Genomic DNA, 23,710 nt, shown 5'->3' with positions numbered 1-23,710 from the left:
TATATCTCGGTTGATTGATTAAGAAAATAAAGAAAAAAAAAGAAAAGAAATTGAAAGAAAAACAGAAAAGATTAAAGAAAGAAAAGAAGAGAAGGAAAGAAAGATAAAGGAAAAAAGGAAAAAGGAAAAAAGAAAACCCATGATCGTACGCTATAGTATAGTATACGATTTTGTCTTCTCGATCGACACGCTTGTTACAAACTCGTTTTACATACGCGTTCAAAGAAGGGACCGGCCAAAAGGAGAAACGTAAAGAAGAGAGAGCCAAAGGAAAAAGAATAGCATACACGACACAAGTTACGCGGTTAATCTTTCGATCTAACGATCGGTACCTCCCTCTACCACTCGGCTCTCCTTTGCTTACGGTAAGGCACTATGCTGAGATTACGGTAGGACCGCGAAAAAGGGCTTACGAAAAGGTAATTAAGGGAGATAGGAATCGCGGCTTAAATCGTTCTTAGCTTGCCAGTTACAAGAGGTGAACACGGTCCACCTTCGCGTCGTGGGCAAGCTTCGATGCTCTCGCGTGTACTTGGCTTCCTTCTTCTTGCGGTCTCCTCCTATCCTCTCTTCTCTTTTCTTACTCTCTTTCTCTTACTCTCTTTCTCTCTCTCTCTCTCTCTCTCTCTTTTTCTTTTTTCCTCTACTGTGTCGTGAACGCCGCACCAAGAGATATCTGCATCCTCAAGAAGCTATCGAGACGGTTGTGCAACATCCACCACCAAACGTAAAATGTTTTCCTTCTTTCTTTCTTTCTTTCTTTCTTTCTTGCTTGCTTGCTTGCTTGCTTGCTTACTTTCTTTTTTGCTTTTTCTCCTTTCTTTTTCTCTCTTTTTTTCGTTCTCCTTTACCATGCGAAATAAATCGCAAAACTACCTATCGTCCGTTTTACTTTCCAAAGGAGAAACACACGCGACTTTATCTTTTACTCTCGTTCACTCCAACTCGCATTCCGTTGTTTCTGAAGCAACTTGTATATATCTTCAATGCACCGTTAACTCGCTTGCTCAAAATAGCATAGCCGTTTCTTCGCTTTTAAACTACCGATCGGATTTTGTCTTGTGACAGAGAATTTTTATAGGCGTGGATAGACTTGTTTTCTCTATTTTTTTCTTTTTCTTTTTCTTTTTTCTCTTATGACTTTACACGTAATTTCGGTGGATTTATAATTATTCCTACAAAATTGTTCATTTTCATTTCGTAATGCGTTAATCCTTAATTTTGATTATAATTGAACATACGATCCAGACGAAATAGAGATCGCTAATAATTACGATTATAATAATTATATTAAATTTGTATGCATCTAATGATAGTTTTAGAAATCTAAAAATATTCCTGTAATATCAAATATTCATTTCACAATTTAACGTAGACATTTAAAATTTTTATTTTAATTGTAAGTAATTGTAAGTAAAAAGTTTGACGTACGATCTAAACTTTAATCGTATCCGCAATTAAATATACCTATAATATACATCCTAATATTTCATTATAATAATACTATTAAAATGAACACGATTTCCCCATATAAACTCAATACATTAAAAATTATATTTTCTATCTACAATTTATCAATAACTAACTTCGTATATATAGGTTATTATAATGAACATGTCCTCCTTTTTATGAATTTCTTATTTGCCTTTTCCTTTTTTCTTTTTTTTTCTTTTTTTTATATTCTTTTTTCTTTTTTTTTGTACCCGTCTGTTTCACTTCATGAATAACGAGGGAATTTCGAATGCCGAAAGATCTCAAATACCATATAACTCTCTCTTTCTCCCAAGAAGCCCCGGTCAAAGAGCGATATCTCGATCGGAATCGATAAGACCGTTCTCTCGCATCTTTCGCGCAGACTTTCTCGCAGGCGTTCGCGCCAGGACGAAGGTGCTAACGAGGTCGTTCTATCTCTTCTCCAACCTTCGTACCGACTTACGTGCCGATCTACCTGCACCTACCTGACTTGGCTTGGCTTGGCTTGACTTAGCTTAACTTGGCTTGGCTTGGATTGGCTTGGCTTGGCTTGGTTTGGTTTGATTTGCCTGTTTGCTTGGCTGCTTACCTACCTACGTGCCGTTCCACGGCCTCGTCTCTTAGAGCGCATCCGTTTTTCTCTCGTGATCTTAACGCTATGCCTCGAATGATCGAGCGCCGGGCATACGAAATTGCTCGTAGCACGCGATACCAACCGATCGACTATCCCTAGACGAGCTAATTAGCGTCTTCGTCTATTCTCGCGTTAACTTTACAACCGATTAAATACAATTTATATAAGATTTTATTTATTATTTTTATTTGACGATTTTTAAACTTTGTTACGATTATTTTGTAGACGTTAATAATAGAGATTCTTTTTTTTTTATTTTTTTTTTTTTCTATATCTTTGTTAGATAATTTCTACAATATTAAGAAAAAAAGAATTAAATCATTAAATTATTCGTACGTATTTAGTATAGAGAATAATTTATTATTGTAATATATAATATACGCGCGATATTTTATTCTATTTTAGATTTTATGTTTAATTATAATTATGATATTAAATTTACGATTTACGTTATATTACAGAATGTAAATTAACGATTATAGGAATGTTTTATCGATGTTTATCTAAAAATTCATTAAATAATCTATTGAGAATTACCGACTAAATTTTTATCCATTTTCTTTCAAACTAATAATTAAATTTGTTTCGTCATATATACATACTTCAAAAGAATTTTTCACAATGATCATAACGAACGATTATTAAAAATAAATTACATAAATTAGAATATTCATCGATCATACACGTTAACCTTGAAAATTATCTTACAATCACACTTGAGAGCCATAATCTTCTTAAATTTTATCTACACTTTCATTATATATCCTATATATCTATAAAATATATAACGCTTAAAATTAAAGAATTATTTGTAAGATTGTATACAAGTCGGCAACTATGTAGAAAGGCCATTGCACTCTTCCGCATCAGATTCAGAGAGGAGAACCAAGATCGTAGAATAGCAGGCGCGATCCCGAAGGCGGCTTTTCGAAAGGATCGAAGGAAAGGCTCGTGCGAGCGAAAGGACTCTGAAAGATTCCGCGTTGGATAAAGTCTCGCGTTCGTTCCAAGGACCTCAGGAAAGAATAAGAGAAAGAGAGAGAGAGAGAGAGAGAATGGAGAAAGAAGGGAGAAAAAAAGGGCGAAGGTACTGGACACCTACGCGAGGTGACGCATCAATTACGGGAGTAGCGATGGGTTCGGTATATCGGCATCGTGTTTAGATTCTCTCTCTCTCTCTCTCTCTCTCTCTCTCTCACTCTTTAAGAAAAATAAGAAGAAGTAGCATATTTTACGCGCGTTAACCTACGGTATCCCTTAACGAGATTCGAAGGAGAAAGACGAAGCCTCAGCAGCCCTTTTCCTTTATTTCCTTTATTTTTCGATGCAGAAGAGAAACGAGTTTCGTATGGAACACGCTGGAATATTCTCCTATCTTGCCTTTCAGGGTCAGAATCGTGTTCCAATTAGATCGCCACGGTGAGACTCTTCGCATTTTTTTTTATTTTCTCTCTCTCTCTCTCTCTCTCTCTCTCTCTCTCTCTCTCTCCCTCTCTCTCTAACCATCTACTTGAAGATTCAGAAGAGTGGGGGATTACCCTTTGAATCCGACTAGGGTCTTCTAATAAGAGCCACGTATCCTAGAGACTCCTGCTGGCTTACTGGTTGGCGCGCGAGCACCTTCAATTATGTAATGCGACGCGCTCGGATGCATTTTAGCGGTAGCACGGCCATTCGAGGTCATAGGTCGGGAGCGTGGGGCAGGGAAAGGCTCGAACCTATCTTCTGTGCTGGTGAGGACTGAAGATCGAGTGATCGAAGCTCATCGGGTGTTTGTTAAAGATCGAGAGAGAGAGAAAGAGAGAGAGAGAGAGAGCGAGAGAGAGAGAGAGAGAGAGAAAGAAAGAGAGAGACAGAGAAAGAGAGAAAGAGAGAGAGGAGAGAGAGATTCTCTACATGCTGCGTGTATATATACACACATATATATATATACGTATGTATGTGGTGTGTGCGTGTTTATATATATATATATATATATATGCGAATAGAAAAATACTAATCTTTCCTTTTACGCCACTTTCGCGTCGTGGGAACGCTACGACACGTACGTCTCTACGTATGTACGTGAAGCTTTACGAGAGATCGACGTAATACGGTTATTGCATTCTCCAAGATAAACTTCAAATTTACGAGTTCATCTTCTTGTTATAGTATATATCGATAAGTTGAGACAATCATTTGACAATAGTCAACGATAAATGAGGATGTCTGTAACCTCGATTTTCATTATTCATTAATGCCTGCTTATTCGATAACTTTAATTGGTCCGTTAATCGTTCCTTTTGATCCACTAATTGCAAATGTACGGAGTTATATATTTCTTATTTCTTGCGATATCATACTCGTAATATCGATCCAATCGAGATATATTAGCAGACTTTAACGTTAAATTTATTTTTTATAACATGACGTTTATACTATTTCTTTCGTTTTTTTTATTTAATTATGAGAGAAATATAGGTATGCATATAAGTACGAAAATCAATCCTGAAGTCTTTATAACTAAGAGAATACAGTAACTTTTAACTACTCACTAATTATTTATTTTAATTAACATGTTCCGTATTAAATTCCCATTGAATAGGGAACACTATAATTAATCTTCCACCGGTACGCTGTTGATGTTGTTGTTGTTGTTGTTATTATCATTATTATTATTATTATTGTTATTATATATTATTATTGTTATTTATCCTAGTTCACGGCAAAACTCAATTTTTTTTATTACCACCAAGTAGCATTGTTTATTGTCGAACTCGCGAACTCGTCTTCGTTCGAATTAGTTACGATCGTTTCTACTCGATTTTGTGTCTCTAATTACCGTGAGTAGTTCTTACGATTCCCGATCAGGCAATTAAAGCTGGCGTCCGAACATTTTCTCGCACGCCAACGCGTTCGCCAATTATACGGGATCTCTCTTCCCACAACTTTCGAGAGAAAGAGAAAAAGAGAGAGAGAGAGAGAGAGAGAGAGAAAGAGAGAGAGAGACAAATATGTTGTGCGATCCCACACGTTGACTCGCACGCGAGTTTTTCTCGCTCTCTCGTGAATTAACGTTAAAGTTAAGAAAGTAAGAATGAGGGAGAGAGAGAGAGAGAGAGAGAGAGAGAGAGAGAGAGAGAGAGAGAGAGAGAGAAGAGAAGCTATCGACGATCGTAAGATAAGAAATAAAAAAATAAAATAAAAAATAAAAAAGAATATATTATACGCTAAGAAAGGATGCGACGATCTAATTGTGAAATGAAAGGAATCGAAAGAAATAAATAAGTATAAGATTTAATAAGAGAATTATTGTGGTAAGATCCGAATGCTTTTCATTAGAATTAAATCATACAAAATCTCTCGAGGAAAAAAAATCATAATTAAGAAAGATGTCAATATATAGGTTTCACGACAAGGTAACTTTCTCTTAGTGCTCGTTGAAATACTTTATAGAAATGATAATTTCTATATTTTTTAACCGGATGCTCTGTTACTATTACAATGAATAATAGCGTTTTAAAAAATAGATAGATAGATAAATAGATAGAAACTTCTTAATTATAATAATTATTATGTAAGAAAATTAAATTGATAATTATTCAAAACTTATGAAATTAAGAAAAGATCAAAATATATATATATATTAGGTTGGAAACTATGAAACGGGCGTTGAATGAAAATAAAAAATTAAACAAAAACGCCCGTTTCATAGTTTCCAATCTAATATATATATATATATATATATATATATATATATATATATATATATATATATTCGAAATGAGAAGCTAAAGAGAAACATCAAAGTTTGAAGTAACATGTGATAAGAAGAAGAAAACAAGAAGAAAAGAAAGAATGGAAAAATAAAAAGAAAGTAAAAAAAAGGAGGGGAAAAAAAACGGGAAAAAGGAGAGAATGCTTTTAGCAGGCAGTGAACTTTATCGGCACCTTTTACGGGTTGGCACGTCGATGAAAAATCTTCTTCTTGGAGTCAATCGATCTTTTCTCTCTCTCTCTCTCTCTCTCTCTTTTTCGCTCTCGCTCTTCCTCTCCTCTTCTTTTTATCTCTTTCTATTCGTAAGAAATGCGGCATACGATGAGTATAAGACAAGATAGTCCAGACGCGCTGTATATTGTCGCAATTAAAGAGAGTTACGATTCCTTTCGTCGCTACGCCGGACGCCAGGTTGGATTAATCGCTCACCGCTACCAGAACGATTTGTTAAACCTCTCTTGGATCTCATCTTTCTCATACTCTCTTCTCTTCTCATCCTTCTCTTTCTCATCCATACATCGCTTATGAAGGGAACGATTAAGCACGGCACGAACGTAACGCGTCTTATTTTCGTTCCAACATTCTACGAGCTGCGGTGAACGAAAGAACGAACGAACGAACGAATGAACGAATGAACGAACAGCTGCGGCTTTTCTAATTGTGCATTTTCACAAATTAACACCGAAACCGATTAACACGTTAGCAAGATAACAAATCGATACGAACTATTCTTTAAGACTAAATTACGTAAGTACGTTTGTTTGTTATATATATATAAAAAAAAAAAAAAAAAAAAAAAAAAAAAGAAAAAAAAAAAGATGCATTTTTTTATATTTCCCTTCTTTCTTACTTTGTTTTGTTTGTTTGTTTTTTTTCTTTACGCGACGATATTTTTTTCTCTCATAATTATAATCCCAGTAATTACATAAACGAATAGTATTTGAATAAACGATTACATAAACGTATAATAGATAACGTATAATAAATAATATTAGAGTTCTCTTGTAAATATCAGATAAAGTAACGATTATCATTAATTCTTGTGGAAATTAGCGTGTTAATATAGTCGTTATCACATCGAACGAACATAAACGAGAGGGATACTATCGTTTCTTTCTATTTCTACTTATTCTTGTATCTACATAGTGGTATTAAACGATCGAAAATTTTTCCTGTTAAGTAAATGCACGAGTAAGCACGGTATACGCGATAGAGAAAGAAACAGAGAAGGATTATAGATCGAGTATATAAAGGAAAAAAAAAGAAAAAAAAAAGAGAGAGAGAGAGAGAGAGATAAAAAAGAAACAAAAAAAGAAAAATTTTGCGAGGGAGAGGATGGTCACGTTTGCAAGAAGATATCGAATCGGCGGCCGGTTCGTTCGAGATGCACACTCGTGCCCATGTTCTTCTTCTCTAATCTTAGCGACTCGCGACTTCCTCTTTCCTTCTCGTATATGCACACACACGGTTCCATGAGTACGTTAGGGTCGCCGTACTCCTCCTCCTCCTCCTCCTCCTCCTCCTCCTCCTCCTCCCTCCTCTTTTTCCTTCTCCTTTTCTTCTTCTCGAACTCCTACACGACTCTAACGACACAGCCAATCCTATCTCCTGCATCGCGAAATAATGAAATTACCCGAAAAAAAGATCCCCGGTAGATAATCGTGGACATAAAAACGGCTTCGAACTTAAGCGAAAGATATTTTTAATCGATTTTAATCGCCTCCAGTATCGTAATATATATATATATATATATATTTGCAATTAAATCCCCAAAAGATTTTAGTACAATTAGAAAACGGAATATTTGCATGAATATTTCACAAATACTTATATAAATTATAAAATGAATGAAGATGTTCACAAAAAAAAAAAAAAAAAACATTTTTTTTTAAATATTGAACTGATTCATGAACATGTAGTTTATTACAATAAAATCATAATTGTTTATAAATTAATCCAATAATATCGTTTGAACGTTGATACTTATTAAACATAACCATTTTCAAACAACGTTCGAAAAGATATATGAACGCCAGCAGAATTTAGTATTCTTTTTTTTCTTTTTTTTATTTTTTTATTTTTTTATTTTTTTAAAGACGATTTTAAAGACGACTGATATTACAATGAAACGTGCGAAAGGATAGGAGACGACGAAGCTTCTTGTCATTAAGACGACTGTGCCATGCCAGTTGAAGTAGTTTACGACTGCAGGTGTACCTTGGAGAATGTCCCTTTACTCTGTAGTTCCTTTCATCCCACCCTCACCTAGTCACGAAGAATTTTCTCTCTTACGAGTTACTGTCACCATCTCTTCGTTCGAAAGTTTGTCGCTTTTGTTGAATTCCAACTACGATCGATCGACGTACTCGAGGTAGTTCTTAAGTTACACGTAGGTAGACACAGCTTTATGGGAACACGGAGGCGCCCAAGTCAGAGGTCAAGTGACTTCTACCACGATGACCTCCAAGAAAACAATGCTCAGTGTTGTGGAGAGAGCGTAGTAAAGAGACCTCGCAAAGGATTATTCGCACGCACGGCTTATTTTTATTTTTATGACAAATTGGAATGTTTCGAACGTTCAAAAATTAGTTGCAAATTTAATATATCTACGTATTTATTACGTAGAACCATGAGATTTATACGAATACAATCGTTTATTTTCATAGATGATTTTTTTTTTTTTTTTTTTTTTTTTTTTAATTATACGCTAAACCCATACTACATTTTGTTCATTTATAATTAATCGTAAAATTGTAATATACCTTCTGATTTTCTGAACTATATATACAGCTTAAATCGTTATTTTCAAATTTTCAAGATCACTCTTCATTCAATCGATTCCTATTATATATCTTATATTCTTTTATTCATTTAAAAATATACATTATTCTCATTGAAATACATATATTGCGAATTGACTTTCTATAAATTATACGAGATAGGATAAGAAAAATAACGAAGTAACAACTTTCTATCGTTATACGACCTTCTCAATAGAAATTCCTAGTTGTTGAAATCACGTGTTCTAGTTCGACAGGAAGACGTACGCTCGCAATCGACATCGGTAAACCAAATAAGTAGCCTGGATAAGCGTTCGTTGGTATCTCTGAACAAAACTGGTTTTTCACCGACGACGAATGTCGTCGACCTTTTCCCATTCGAAAAGTCGATGATTTCTCGAGGGGTGAGACAGGATTGATACGAGACAAAATAGAATTTGCACGGGGAGAATTAGATGGATAGGTGGTACGAACATAACAGTATACCACTATATCCATAACGATCCGAATCCCGAGTTAACGATGTCTAACGACTGAGCATCACGATGAAAATCATCATTGAATCTCGATGCGAGCATGGATATTTCAGATGATCGAAGATGCTCACGTATCTCTCTCTCTCTCTCTCTCTCTCTCTCTCTCTATCTATCTCTTTCTATGCGCGAGTGTATTTAATAAAAGGTCGGATAAGCCCAAAGAGAAAAGAAGAAAGAGAGAGAGAGAGAGAGAGAGAGAAAGATTCGAGGGAGAACCTGATATGGTAATGGTAAAATATGAAGACTACGAGGAGGTTTGTCGAGTTCGAAGATGGTATCGAAAGCAGGGAATAAGAACCAATGGAAAAAGAGGAGAGAAAGAGAAAAAGAAAGAGGAAGATAAAGAAGAAGAAGAAGAAGAAGAAGAAGAAGAAGAAGAAGAAGAAGAAGAAGAAGAAGAAGAAGAAGAAGAAGAAGAAGAAGAAGATGAAGAAGAAGAAGAAGAAGAAGAAGAAGAAGAAGAAGAAGAAGAAGAAGAAGAAGAAGAAGAAGAAGAAGAAGAAGAAGAAGGAGGAGGAGGAGGAGAAGAAGAATAAAAAGGTAAAAAAAAGAAAGAGTGAGAGAGAGAGAGAGAGAGAGACAGCAATAGAAGGAGCAGTAACAGCAGCAGCGGCACACCGCAGTGCGGCTTTACGAGCGAGTCAATGACTCTCGACGGTCTCCATCCTCTCTCTCTCTTTCTCTCTCTCTCTCTCTCTCTCTCGCTCTCTCTTTCACTGTCTCTCTCGTACCCATCGTGGACCCGTGGAGCAACTTCCACGGCGGTGCAAAGGCTTCAGTGCAAAAGCGAACGCGGATCTCCTTCTACGGGGTGTGGTCCCCTTTCTATGGAGATGATCTCCCCGCCACACCCCCATTGTATCGATCGGACCCATTGTTTCGAATCGCATACGTATGCTTTCGCGGTCGGACCTTTCGTCACTGACAATGGGAAGAAAAGCGCCGCGTGTGCGTGCACCCGCTTCACCGACCAAGTCGGGATGATAATATTGGATTTGTTATCTTTCTTTTTCTCTTTCTGACACTTCTTTGACGTTCCTTCCTTTCCCTTTTCCTTTCGCCGTTTCCTCCAATCATGTACGTAGGTACCTATTTATTTATAAACTATATACGAATAAATCGTGTAATACGATTATTTTTATTTCATAAGATTTTAATTGTCATGATCATATATATATCGTGATAAAGATAAATAAAATATTCCAAGTCCATAATAAAGTAATTATTTTTTCATTTTTATTTATAATTTAAAAAGTTTACTACAAATCGTCGACGTTTATCATTATCAGACGATTAAATATATTCAAAATTCCACGATTAAATGAAAACTTTGACAATGATCATACTACTATGCTATACGTATTTACGCATGTCGAACGAAAATGAAAATTATTTGTGAATCGATCGAACGTTGTCGTTGTTGGGCGCGGCTTGCTACCAGCAACAACGAAGCGAGGCTCCCGTCCAGCTCGGTTTACATCGCGTGGGTGTGGATTTATCATGCTTTTACTCTCTCTTTCTATCTTACGTAGGGACAAAGAGAGCAAGGATGCGTCCTGACACCCTCTCGTTTTTCCCTCTTCGTTGCTCGACGAAGGATAAATACGAGTAGTCTCAGGAGACTTCAGAGATACTTGCTGGAAGAGTAGCTTTATCTCTCTCACTCTCATTCTCTCCCCCTCTCTCTCTTTTTCTCTCTCTCTCGCTCTCTCTCTTTCTCTTTTTTCTTTTCGTTGCTCTCGACGCCTTTACCATCTCTCACGGCTATCTCCCGCACTCTTCTGGACCAACCCGACGACTCACCTTCCTCGACATAATGAAGCCGCTTATGCTTTATGACGAGGCTCGGCCTGCATTATGCATCCCGCATAACACCCCTTCTTCTCCCCTCACCACTTCTCCCCTATCCCTTTTCTCCCACTAATACTCGACGCTCTCGCTTCGCCGAATTCCCCGGAGAATCTTGTTGTTACACGGCTTGTAACTTACGTTGAGTCCTCTCTACGGAGATAAAAAAAAGAGAGAGAGGGAGAGAGAGAGAGAGAAAGATAGATAGATAAATAAATAGACAGAGAAAGATAGAGATAGAGAGAGAGAGAGAGAGAAAATTTCGCAGATCGAGAGAAAAAAGGAGGGTTCTTTGTCACATCTGTCTGGTTTTCATCGAGTACCGCTCGAGGACTACTATTCGTGGGAAAATTGTTGACTTGTCAGTAACGAGTCTTCGTTTGTACTTATTATTTATTTCTGTCGACAATGATATATGCGATCTACATGAGTGCCTTGTATATCGGTGAGAAAACTCTGTTTTTATTTTTTTTTTTCCTTGAATAAATCTAAATCTACTTGAAAATTAAAAATAAAGAAAATTTAAAAGCCATATAGCAGAACGAAATCATTTAATTTACATGAAGTAAAATCTATCAGATTCTTTACATTCTTAATAAAGTTTATTTATTGTTTTTATTTTTAAAAAAGAGATTTTATAATGAGAATTGAAACGAAATTGTAAAATTAATAAAAAATGATATTTACAAGTCAACTGTTTAAACTTTCATTAAAAGATAAACACAAATCAATAAAAAAAAAAAATATATATATATATATTAGCGTAGTTACGATAATAAAGTTAAGAATCATTAAGAGAAATTTTGTTGAAATCTTCTTGGAAATTCAAACAACAAGAAAGAAATTATTTCGAAGCTTTATAAGTCGTGCCACGTAAGCTAGAACTGGGTCTTGAGCTCATTTGTCCTACCCACGGCGTGCATTTACGAGAACAAAATGCCACACCAGGGACACCGATACCCACTCACGCGGGCGCACGAACAACGACCGGTATTCGTCACTGTCTCTATCTCGAAACGACGCTGGCTGGTTAGCTGGTTGGTTGGTAGTTGTCGAGCTGGCTAGAGCCGAGATTAAATGTCCTGCTCGGTTGGAACGTCCTGTCTCGGAAGCTCGTGCGAGCGCTTTTTCTTCGACATTGACGTTTTTAAAAGCGAACAACTGGAAGAGAAAGAGAGAAAGAGAGAGACCGGTCACCGGGAGATATCTCGAAGAAGAACGCTAATCGCGAAGGAACGTTTTTTTCCTTTCGTACGTTTTATCGATCGATCTTGTCCCCATCGTATATCTCGATGAGTTTGAAAGCGACAGGAACTGGTGAATCCTGCTCTGACTTATCAATAAATTGCATCATTTGTTTATATCAACGTAGAGACTAATCCATAATTACAATGATTACTCGTACGTTACCTAATATGAAATAAGTTGTGAAAGTTGTTTTCGATGTATTCATTTTATAGTATTGTACATATAATCTATTAAAATTGTAAAATTTGTCTATAAGATGAATCGAATTGAGATATGAAATAATAAGTCGACACATCGATGATCATCAAATTTCTATCGATTGTGTATACGTGTATTAAGTAACTATTTTAAATTTCATTAGTTTATTAATACTCGATAAATAAATATATAAACAAATAAAATGATTTTATATAAATCGTTAATGTCGACTTTTCGATAAAGTAGGGAGGTTTGTATTTCGTCAACATTTCGATCGAGAGATCTCCGTCAAAGATTAGGTAAAAGAAAGAGGCTGGGGTCCTCGCATCTCTTCTACTACTATCACCTTTATCACCGTCACCGTCACCACTACTACCACCTCCATCACCACCTCCACCTACGAACGTGAGGAACGAAGTGTCACGACGATGGGACACGCACGACGAGAGCCTTGACAATGCGCGAGAACGTTTGCTGGACACGTCATCGCTGGCGCTTCCTTCTTCTCTAAGATCCTTCCTGGTTATTAATCTCAGGCGACACTGACCGTGCTAGGAAACATTAGAAACTTGGCTACTAATTTCTTTTTATAAACTTTGTTTTTTTTTTTTTCAAAAACATGAACTTTGATAAATGACCAAAAAAAAAAATACAAAAAAAAAGAAAAGAAAAATACTTCTCATCTCATTTCTTTGGATATTAAGCATCACATATATATATACATATATACAGATATTATAGATATAGATATTTGAAAGTAATTCATTTCTAAAATAAAATCATCGAGATATTTCAAGAAGCATCTTATGATATACGTCATATCGCGCCAGGACGGAGTTGATTTGATAAAAGTTATCTTGCTAGTCCGGTCTCTATCCGATAAAGTCGGTTAACTCTATGTAAACTAATTCAACAATCTATGAAAAAAAAATAAAAAAAAGTAATAAAAAAGAAAAAGAAGAAGGTGGATTAGTTGGAACGTGAATCTCTCTTTTTCTTTCTCTCTCTCTCTCTCCCCCCTCCCCCCTCCCCTTTCCTCTCGCTCAATCGGTCAAGTGATTAATCTATGGGCTCACAGGGTAATCGTTTAACTGGCGCTCGATAGAGCGGTTTCTAATTAGCGAAGCGGAATGGAGGAGGCGTGATCCGATCGCGAGACGAGGGAAATCTCGTCTGGAGCGACGATAGGAGCATGCACGCGAGCATGTGTGTATGTGTACGAGAGAGAAAGAGTGAGAGACAGAGAGAGAGAGAGAGAGAGAGAGAGAGAGAGAGAGAGAGAGAGAGAGAGAAAGAGAGAAGGGAATGCGAAGGAAAAGCAGCACGAATGTAGAGAGTGCTCGTGTTCTTCGCTTTGGAGGAATCGGATCTTGTAAATTAAACCATTAAAAGACAGATACGCGACCAAATCGAATCTACGTCCTCAGTACATTAGCCATGATCTTCGTTCATTTTGTTCTTATAAGATTTCTTGTAATTTCTTACGATTCTGAACCGGATATTAAAGTAAATAAATCTTCAATTTATGTTAGAACGCAAATATAATGTAATTTATAATTTCTTTCTTTTTTTTTTCCTCACTGTTTCATCATTATACTCTTAATTGTACGACAGATTTGAGAGTGAAAAAATTAATAAGACTTAAAAAAAAAAAAGATGAACTTGAAAAATAAAATAGATTTGCCGATATTAATGTTTTATTATTATTATTATTTTGTTTTCTTTCTTATTTTGCAATGAACAAAACATGTATTCTCAAAGATGAAATCCCTTTGGTGTAATGTTACGTATTATAGCCAATACTTTTAACAGATGCCATTTAAATCGAAATGTTCGAAATTTGTCGTCGAGTATTATATTGGCTTTTATAACGCACGATTTTCTCTAACACGTGAAAGGAAAAGCTACAAACGTTTAAATATACCTATGGTATGTAGGTATAAACGTTTGAGATAAATGTTCGTCGGATGCTGCAAAGGAACTTCGACTCGTGAAAGTTGACTATAACCATTCGCACCTTGTTATGTCATACCGTTAGAATGGCTCGAACGAGTATAAAACCGATAATAAAGTCTATATATAAAAATAACCGAGGATAATCGACGTTCTAATAACAACGATTTTTATATCAAACGAAATGTGACATATAATATATCTTAGTTTCATCATAATTGTTCATTTCTCTGTGTCGAAATTAAAAATAAAACGAAAGAACTATCTAACCGTATAACTAATAATTATTAATAAATCGAACATCGGAATACGTCATTAGGTGCTGTTAAATTTTAAATAAAATTCTCGACTCAATAACAACGATTTCTTATACGAATTTAAATACAATGTACAAATTAACTCGTTTCTCTCTGTCGAAATCAGAAAATAGGAAAAAAGAAAAAAAAAAGAGAGAGAAAAAACTTTGTAATCGTATTGTTAATTAATGAAAAAAGAATATCATTTGAGGAAAAAAATTATGTTTATAGATTCGAGAGGATCTGACGAAATATTATCAATGACATTTATGTGAAAAATTACGTACAATATTATACGGAATTTCATAATAATAATAATAATAATAATAATAATAATAATAATAATAATAATAATAATAATAATAATAATATACCTTACCATCGAAATTAGAAAGAAAATAAGAAAAAGGGAGTATAAATTTTCCAATCATATTAATAAAATAAAAAAATGAAACAAGAGAAAGAAAAGAAAAGAAAAGAAAAGAAAAGAAAAGAAAAGAAAAGAAAAGAAACATCATTAGATGCAAATTTTTGTTGGATTCAAGGAAATTGTAACAGACTTAAGTGCAGGACGTTGTTCGTAATAATTCATAGAGATGAAAAAAGATAGATAGATGGATAGATAGATAGAGAGAGAGAGAGAGAGAGAGAGAGAGAGAGAGAGAGAGAGAGAGAGAGAGAGAGAGAGAGAGGAATAGAAAGGCAAGATCGAAGCGAGAGAAGAAGGACAAAAAGGATTACTCTCGAAGGAGCGTGCCTGAAAAGAGAGGCGTTTCTTCTTCCGCTATACTACCGCCGGTAATGATAGAATACAGGGGGCCTAGCTATGGTTCTCGTTAAAGAAAAAAAAAAAAAAAAAATTAAAAAAGAAAAAAAAGAAAAAAAAAAGAAAAAAGAAAAGAAAAAAAAGCCGGGTAGAATACCGAAATAAAATCCACTTCGCTTATAGTTATACGAGCGTTTCTTGAGTTATGGCTTTCGAGGTGAGCTTCTTAAACGAACGTTTTCCAACCTAAAGGAGAATAACGTGGCATTTTCGTGGTTAATGTAACTCGTAAACGAAAGACGCCTCTTCCCTTTTCTCTCTAGGACGTCGAAGAATGGAATAGAGAAAGAGGAAGATATATCCATCAATTTTCTACGAAACTCGCCTACAGCTCAATTTTGTTTCGCGAGATGATCGTACAAAGGATATCCCCAAATTCACCATTCGTTATATATGATAATAATTAATCCCAATTAATAGTTTCATCGTTTAACATATTCGTACAAATCGTTTAAACGAACCCCGGCCAAAATTAAATAGAAATTATCTATAGTATAATATACCGATATTAATCTACTTTATAATATAATCTCTTTTTTTTCCCTTCCGTTTAACGAGATTACACAAAACGACTATAATTCATATTTATTTACGATAACGAAGGAAGATAAAAAAGAAAAAAAAAGAAAAAAAAAAGAAGAAAAGAAAGGAAAAAAGAAAAAAGAAGAAAGGAGACAAAAATGGGGTAAAGGTGAATTCTCGGTTCGAGAAAAGGCTCACGCACGCGTTCGAAGGGGGTTTCTGCGTAGGTAAAAAAAGGAATAAAAATAAGAAAGAGGAGGAGGAGGAGGAAGAAGAGGAGAAGAAGAAGGAATAGAAGCGTGGTGGGGTCGCCATGGTCGTGGTCAGCCTGGGAAAGAGAGGACAACGCATTGTGATCCAAGGAGCGAGGAGGCCACGCTAGGCTGACCCTAGGCTTTACATTAACCATCCAGCGTGTACACACGCACGTAAATGGCCGCGGTGTCGGCGTGCCACCCCTGCTCTCTTGGCCCTTCGAGATGGCCCTCGGTGGGCCCTCGGTGGCCCCTCGGTGGCCCTCGCGAGCCCTACCTGTTGTACCGGGTAATCGCTGCCCTGCCTACGAGCCTCCTCCTTTGTCTCTCTCTCTCTCTCTCTCTCTCTCTTTCTTTTTCTTTCCCTTTCTCTCTCTCTCTCTCTCTCTCCTTCTCTCCTTCAAAAGAATGAACTTGCGCAACAGGCCCTCCAACCGGGAACTTTCTTACCCGACGTAAACAGAGTGGAACGCGGAACGTTTCTTTCCAAAAGATGCAACATTCTTTTTCTTGTGAAAATTATCAAGCAAGAAGGAAGATCGCTTTAGGCTGTTTTTGAAATTTGTTTCTTTTGGAGGAATATCCATGTGCCAATGATTATGAGAGATAAAAAATTTGAAAAATCAAAAAGTAAAGAATTTATTTTTATTATATTAATGCGAAAAAGAAATTATAATTAAATAAAATTATAACATATATTGTATACAGATATGTATATACGTTATATGACTTAGATCACTTTCATCAATCACTAGATCATACATATCAATCGATGTTCAGATATGCATGTGATAATACCTTTTTATTAAACAAATGAAAATTGTCAAACAAACGTCTTAGGCTATTTTTGAAATTTTTTCTTGCGAAAAGATATTCATGAGTCAGTGATCAGGAGAAATTAAAATTTGAAAAAAAAAAAATATAATAATCAGGAACTATATATGTATATGACACTATATGATTTAGATCACATACATAATCTGTATCTCATACATACACTGAGAGGTGCTTGCTATAATGCATGTTATAGTAGTTCTTTTGAAAATTGCCAAATAAATTCAAAATTTGTTTTGTATTGCTTTTGAAATTTTTCCTTATGGAAGAACATTTATATATATATATTTATATATATATATTTATATATATATATATATATATATATATATATATATATATATACAGGACCTATAAAAGTCTAAACTTTTAGATAATAATGTCTGGAATAATAAATAATTATATATAATACATATATATATGTATATATATATTATATTATATATAAGTTATATATAAAACTTAGAAGATTTTCATAATTACCAGTTCACATATAAGTACATTGTTCTCGACTAATATTTAGTATAACGAAAGATACTAGTTGTCTAGTATGATTGATCATGCTGCATGATTGATTTAATTATTTCTTTGATGAATATTCTTCTTGATTAACACATTCTATTTTTTTTCCTATCGTTAAGAGAATGATTTGTTTAGTTTATTAACTTCTTTCAAAATGCAAATTTTGAATTGATCGAAGATTAACTCGAGCAGGTCAAGGGTAAAAAAAAAAAGAAAATAAGAAAAACAAAAGAAATATAATAAAGATAAGCTACTTGAAAGATTCTTTCAAGCAACGGACTATCGAGTCACGGACAGGGTCGAGGTCAAAGAAGATGGTGAAATACGCGAAAAGATCCCGCGCTCAGATACGAAATCTTTCGTCTTTCATGAAATTGGGTAGATCGTCGTGGCGATCGTGCGTTAAGATAAGCTAGAAAAAAAGAAAAAAAGAATATTCTCGACGGGTCACACTCACCTTCGGGACACAAACACTGGTATTCGAGTTCGTCGATCGACCGACACGAGCCTCCGTTTTGACACGGCGATGGATCGCAGGGAATGTATTCGTTTTCGCAGTTCTGTCCCGTGTAACCGCTCGAACACATGCATCTAAACACACAAACAAAAAAGGAAAAATAAAAGAAAGTAAAACAAATTATTAACGAGAAAGATATCTTTTTTCTTTTTCTGTGTGTGGGAGGGAGGGAGGGGGGGGGGGGGAAGAAGGAGTAGGAGAAATAACGAGTTTTAAAACATCGTAACGTCACACTTGATCCTTAACTTTCCAATCTTTCGTTAATATTAATTACGTAAATAAATAAATACAAAACAAGAAAACAAACGTACTGATTAAAGATAAAGATATTACGCGTTTGATAAACGATGACAACTTATACGTCAAAGAGAATTTTTTATTTTTGTCAATTTTTCGAGTCCCTTTCATAATTACATTTTAATTACAAAAAAAAAAATAAATAAATAAATAAAAGAAAAAATAAATAAGATGATTCATGAAAGAAAGAAAGAAAGAAAAAAAAATGTATATATGTGTCAAGATGAATCTGAGAATAACGTGACGTGAACGATTCAATTTTTGAATTTGACAATTTTTCGAATCATTTTTTTTTACGGGATATTAATTACAAAAGTGTTGAATTAAATTTTAATTATTTGTTTTTTTTTTCTTCTGTCTCAGTTGAAACAGCGTTACCGTTATACTATAAATCCCGAATGGTCCGCAATTGGTACGAAAGAGACTCGTCAGAAAATTACGTAGTTCCGGAACACATGTGCCGCATATGCCCGGATCTTTCGGTGTATCCTTTTATTTCTCTAATTATTAACGCCACCCACAGTCACATGATTTCATCGAAATGAAACATAAAAAGTCATATACATACATACATACATACATACATACATACATACATACATACATACATACATACATGTAAATACATACATGTAAATACATAGATATGAAGTTAAATACGATAATGTTCGCTAGCAGGAATTTAGTTTCGATCGTAAAAAAATTTATGAGATTAGAAATATTTATAATTTATCATTTTATCGTTATTGATGAAGAAAGAGGCGGATAAACAATTTTTTGTTTCTCTCTCTCTCTCTCTCTCTCTCTCTTGTCCGATAAATGACGAAAAGGAGTTTTCACGCGAATCGCGAGACGGTAAGTTTTGATAAAGAATGTATAAATATTTTCAAACGATCTCTCCATCTCTCTTTCTCATTTCATGATAGTAATAGTGGTTCTCTCTCTCGTAATAACTTGACACTTGGAATACGAGTCGACGACCGTGGCGATCAATATTTATAATACCGGTTAAAGGAACGATCCACGCGTGAAAGCACGTCGCGAACCAAGCGCAAAAAGCAAATTACGCAGCGTCCTTCTTAATGCGATCTATCTGTATCCATGTTATATGCGTATTAATAAATCCAACTGGATGGTCCTACGAGAAGGATGAAAAAGTCGACGGGTAACTAGATACTTGACGATTACTTTTACCATATCGATTCTATTTGATATATATACATATATATATATATGTACATATAATTTTTTCTCTATACTCGTTATCCTGTTTGATCGTTTTAACGATGGACGATGATCGATATCTCAAATTAATCTAGAGATTATTTCTAAGTTTTCCGTAGAGATACGCTTTCAAACGTAACATTTCTTATTATACTTCGACGTATAATAAGAAACAAATATATTACTTCTCGATTGCTAATGGTACATATATATAAACATACATACATACATACATACATACATATATACATATATATATATATATGTGTGTAATATTTAACTTTAATCCTTAAAAATGCATGTAGTGGTAGAATTACAAGACGCATTAATGTCCAATGTAATTTAAGGACCAATGTAAAATATATCACAAAAAGAAATCTAATTTTTCATTAAATTTGATAAAAGGTATGATAATGTATGATTAATCTTTATAAAATATCAAATCATGCATTATAAGGTTAAATAAGTGATAATATAGACAACGTATGAGTTAAACATGTAAAATATTATACACGAAACAAGATGAATCGATTGTTGTGTTATTAACGTGACAAAACGCATATGTAAAAAAAGTGAATTAACATTGAGATATTGAGTGTTACAAAAAAAAAAAAAAAAACAAAAAAAAAAAAAAAAAAAAAAACAAAAAAAAACAAAAAAAAAATAAAGAAAAAGAAAAAGAAAAAAGAAAACGAAGAAGGAAAAGGAAAAAATAGAACAATCGACATAAAACGCACCTCACGCGTAGCACCAGTAGAAGCACCAAAAAGACGTGCGTGATATCCATTTTCACTGGTAATCGGTGTCCTCAAGACGCAGGAAGACGTACTCCTCATATTTCGACGAAACCTTCGCTAATGTTTACGCCATTCCTCCATTGATGACAATTCACAATCTCCTTCTCTTATCCTTAATCTATCCTTCCGATAATATAAACACCAAGGATCACAGCCAAACGATAATAATACACGGAGCACTGACCCGATACACGATGATAATAATAATAATAAAAATAATGATAATAATAATGATAATAATAATAATAATAGGTTATCGATCATTCACCTTTGTTCACACGTTAAACACCTTTGTAGTAACACGTTAAGGATAGATTATTAAAGGAACTAAAAATTACAAAAAAAAAAAGAAAAAACAAATAATAATAATAATAATAATAATCCGCTAATAATTTACAAAGAGAGTAAGGCGATTCGAAGGTAAAATGTCAGCAGTGTCTCAAATTATCGTCACCGACGTAACGTCGAGGTTCGACGTATCGTTACACCCCCTCTACACCACATCCTCACGAATTTATTGTCAACTTTGCAAGGAAAGAGAGAGAGGGTGAGAGACAGATAGATAGAAAGAGAGATACAGAAAGAGAGAAAGAGAGAGAGAGAGGGAGAGAAAAAACAAAAAGCAGAATAAGAAAAGTCCCCTTTTGTTTGGTTACATTGGATTTTCCGTCGCGAGCATGCGCACACGCGAACGAGCCGCGTCGCTCGCCGACGGTCACGCGAGTTGGTCACTTGTGAATCTTTCGCGACTTCAAAATTAAAACAGTGCTTGGGCTGTTTATTTCGGGCGTAGAAATAACAATTATCTTCTCTCTTGACTCTTCTTATTACTTAGGATTCCATTTAACGTAAATATATGCGCATTTTGACGCCAAAATCGCACCTCTGTCAGAATCAAAGCAATCGGTTCTTTTCCAAATTCCAAAAAGGCAGCGCACACGCGAACTGTCTCGATTTTTTCTTCTTTCACGTAATTCAACGTAAACGTGACGAGATATGCACGATCGTTGTTTTGGTATTCGTAGAGAGAGAGAAAGAGAGAGAGGGAGGGAGAGAGAGACAAAAAAAAGAAACAGAACAACAACGTACACTTATCCTCCCGGTACTTGATAATAAAAGTTATCTCGAGAATACCCCATTTCTGTCATTTTAAATTCGACGAAAAAGTCGAAAGAATTCAATGGAAATATCTTATTCGATACGAAGAAATCGAATACGAACAATGGCAAAACACTTTGTAAAAAATGTTGTCACGAGAAGGACTTGGTTAAAAAAACAAAAATATATATATATATATTCTCGAGTTAATATTATGCGACGATGTATCACTGTACGAGTCTTTATTTTCGAACGCTTTAAACCACCCACAGGCAAACACAAATTTTACGTCGTGCACTTTTTTCGCGCCTAATCTTACGAGTTACGTCCCCGAGTATCCTCACTGTGTGAGGTGGTTCAAACTCAATGAGTTCGACAGAGAAACACACGAACGCACGTCCTTCTCGGGCGACTAGCGATGAACTAAGCTTATCTTCCGGATAGAGCCGCTCAGAGGGCGCCACAATCGTGGCTTACCCTCCCCCTTCAATATACGGGCCCAGCTCTCCCCGTTCACGACTCGTTCTACGGTCTCTACACGACTATCTCACTCTCTCTCTCTCTCTCTTTTTCTACTTTATCGTTCCTTCTTCATCATTCGGTTCTCCTACCCCACTGCTGGGACCATATAGCCGATTCTCTCTCTCTCTCTCTCTCTCTCTCTCTCTCTCTCTTTCTCTCTCTCTCGTGAACGTTCACCGAACTACCTTCGGTTCTTTCCGTCACCCTTCGTTCGACTTCGTCGTAGGTATATTCTGTCTTCCTCTCTCTTTCTCTCTCCCTCTCTTTCTTTCTCTCTTCTATCAAGTAAGTCCCCCGTTCGCAGAAGCAATATGGTCCTCGTTGCTCCTGGGTCTCCGCCACGAGTCGTTACTTTTTCGTGGATGCCGCGTGTCCCCTTATTTCGTTACATTCACCATGTCGATAATATTATGTACTGTTTCAGAGATCATTTCTAAAGATCAAGATGTCGTCGTTGAGTTCCAAAAAAAAAAAAAAACTCGATTTCACTGATGCCATCGTGACATTTAAACTGAGAATAATAATGGCTTTTTCGGATTATTAACAAAGAGATGTTATTTCTTCGTTGTTTTTATTTCATTTTTTTTTTTTATTTTAGAGTTTAGAAAGTTTGACTTCATTTTTATGGGATTTATTACTACGTAACATTCCCAGGCTTTATTTGCATATTGAATACTCGATAAAATTAACACTATAGTTACGCAAAAGAGGGTGAGAAGTAAGAGAGAAAGAGAGAAAGAGAGAGAAAGAGAGAGAGAGAGAGAGAGGAGAGAGAGAGAGAGAGTGTAAATAAATTAATTATATACTACGATAAACTAGACGTGAGATAATTAAAATGCTAGAATGAAAAGTGGCGTAAAAGTTGATGTGAAATACAGAGCGTGAGATTAATGTTGAGCATAATATTAATTTTAACCATAAGATTAATTTTGAACATGAGAATTCATTATCAATGGACCTTTTATTAAATGAATTAATTTTATATGATGAAAAAATATTATACGAGTATGTACAAATTTTAAGAAATATGGTAAAAGTGTTCATCAAGTATAAAATATTCGACAATAATAAGTATTTACCGATTAAAGGTTCAACTTCTTGTTGCATCAATCGATCAATTGATTGAAAATTTTCATCTTCTCTTGTTTGCCCGTATTCTGTAATGCTAGATCACGGGAAGCGTTCTTTTCGATGTTAATATATCTCGCGTTGTGCTTCGAAGCGTTAAGGGGGATGGTTCGGATTTCCCTTCTCGATGGGGTGCAATTGCCCTGTAAGTACGAACCCTAAGGATATTCGGTTTCGAGAGTGTCTCTCGACTCTATGTCCCCTTTCCTCCCCATTTCTTATAATCCATTACTTCGAGTGACCGACTATCAATGATTTCTGATCGGTTCAATTCGTCAAAATTGTCTACATATGTATAAATGTATGTGTATATATATATATATAAATGTACGTGTATGTATGTACGTGTGCCTCCATGTCTAATTTTTTTCATCATATCGATCATGAGGGTACAATGATTTTCTAAATAAGAATTTGAGGGTGAGGGAGAGGATAGAAACATGTTT

General features: G+C 35.2%; 1 protein-coding gene across 2 annotated transcripts in view; it reads right to left on the bottom strand.

Annotated features, from left to right (window-relative positions):
• The window catches only part of N (neurogenic locus Notch protein), a 190,834-nt gene that overhangs the window by 64,565 nt on the left and 102,559 nt on the right, over nucleotides 1–23,710 (bottom strand). The window contains exons 1-2 of one of the 2 annotated variants that reach the window (XM_035878485.2): nucleotides 20,457–20,607; nucleotides 18,139–18,272 (exon numbers count right to left, since the gene is read on the bottom strand). In XM_035878485.2, the coding sequence (XP_035734378.1) occupies nucleotides 18,139–18,272; nucleotides 20,457–20,506 (184 nt within the window). In that variant the 5' untranslated portion in view covers nucleotides 20,507–20,607. Of the gene's footprint in view, nucleotides 1–18,138; nucleotides 18,273–20,456; nucleotides 20,608–23,710 lie in introns of those variants that run through there. The other variant, XM_035878483.2, reaches the window with a different exon arrangement.

This window comes from Vespa mandarinia, chromosome 1 (assembly GCF_050613455.1).
Source record: "Vespa mandarinia isolate Hongniang chromosome 1, ASM5061345v1, whole genome shotgun sequence".
NCBI classification, from domain to species: Eukaryota; Metazoa; Arthropoda; class Insecta; order Hymenoptera; family Vespidae; genus Vespa; species Vespa mandarinia.
This window is presented reverse-complemented; position numbering and strand designations above follow the sequence as displayed.